The 1012-nt window shown below is 48.4% G+C and overlaps 1 protein-coding gene across 1 annotated transcript; it reads right to left on the bottom strand.

Moving 5' to 3' along the window:
* Nucleotides 1–4: 4 nt before the first annotated feature.
* LOC114073024 (olfactory receptor 6J1-like) lies at nt 5–838 on the bottom strand (the record flags this gene model as incomplete). The annotated part of the gene is made up of 1 exon (XM_027910830.1): nt 5–838. A coding segment is annotated over exon 1 (738 nt), but the record flags the coding sequence as incomplete, so codon positions are not given.
* Nucleotides 839–1012: the final 174 nt, after the last annotated feature.

Below are 1012 nucleotides of genomic sequence, written 5' to 3' on the forward strand. Positions count from 1 at the left end.
TGAGATGGGAAGAACAGGTAGTAAAAGCTTTTTTCTTCCTCCCAGAGGCTGCTGGAAGCTGCAGAATACAGAAAAGGATGCAGGTGTAAAATGCCAGGTTTAAAGCTAAGGAACCCAGCACGACACATGATATGAAAGCAGTGTCTATTTTCCAAAGCAGGCTGGTGTCAGAGCAGGACAGCTGGAATAAGGGGGAGTTATCACAAAGAAAATGGGGGATCCTGTTGGAGCCACAGAAGGACAGCTGAGACAGGAAGAGCGGGTGGTAGCTCAGGAGGGTGAAGCCCATGACCCAGGCAGCAACAACCAGGCCGAGGCAGAGCTGAGGCTGCATGGTGGCAGCGTAGTGCAGGGGTTGGCAGATGGCAACACAGCGGTCAAAGGACATGACAAGGACCAGGATACACTCTGTGCCGCCCAGGGCAAAATAGAAATAGGATTGGGCAAAGCAGCTGCTCAGGGAGATGGTTTTCTGATCAGAACTCAGGATGGCAAACAATTTGATGCTTATGGAGGATGTAAAGCAGATTTCCAGGAAGGCCAGGTTGCTAATGAAAAAGAACATGGGGGTTTGCAGGTGGTGATCCACACGCACGAGGAAAATGATGGTTGCATTCCCTGTCACTGTTGTCAGGTACATGAGCAGAAGGATCAGAGAGAGAAGCAGCTGCAACCTTTGACCAAGCTCTGGGAAACCCTCTAGGATGAACTCGGATACTGCTGTTTCATTTGCTGCTCCCATGCTGAATTTCAGTTCCTCCTGCTGAGACAGGAACGTGGCAAAACCCAGGGTGATAATTTCACGGTCTGGACAAAATGTTCCATCCTTCCCTCTCTGCTCCTTTCTTTTCCTGCAATCTTCCTGTATAGCACAGAGATTGTCCTTCAGGCAATTCTCACCCCCTGATTTTTTGTTTCACATTTCACTTGGAGTACTCAGGGATTTTGTTGTCGTTTCTTTTTTTCTTGTTTTTCTTTCACCAGAACAGAGGATTCTAAAGAGGCTGTTGGC

This window comes from Empidonax traillii, unplaced genomic scaffold, assembly GCF_003031625.1.
Source record: "Empidonax traillii isolate 1590-97213 ecotype Southwest subspecies unplaced genomic scaffold, ASM303162v1 scaffold4992:size9015, whole genome shotgun sequence".
Taxonomy (NCBI): Eukaryota; Metazoa; Chordata; class Aves; order Passeriformes; family Tyrannidae; genus Empidonax; species Empidonax traillii.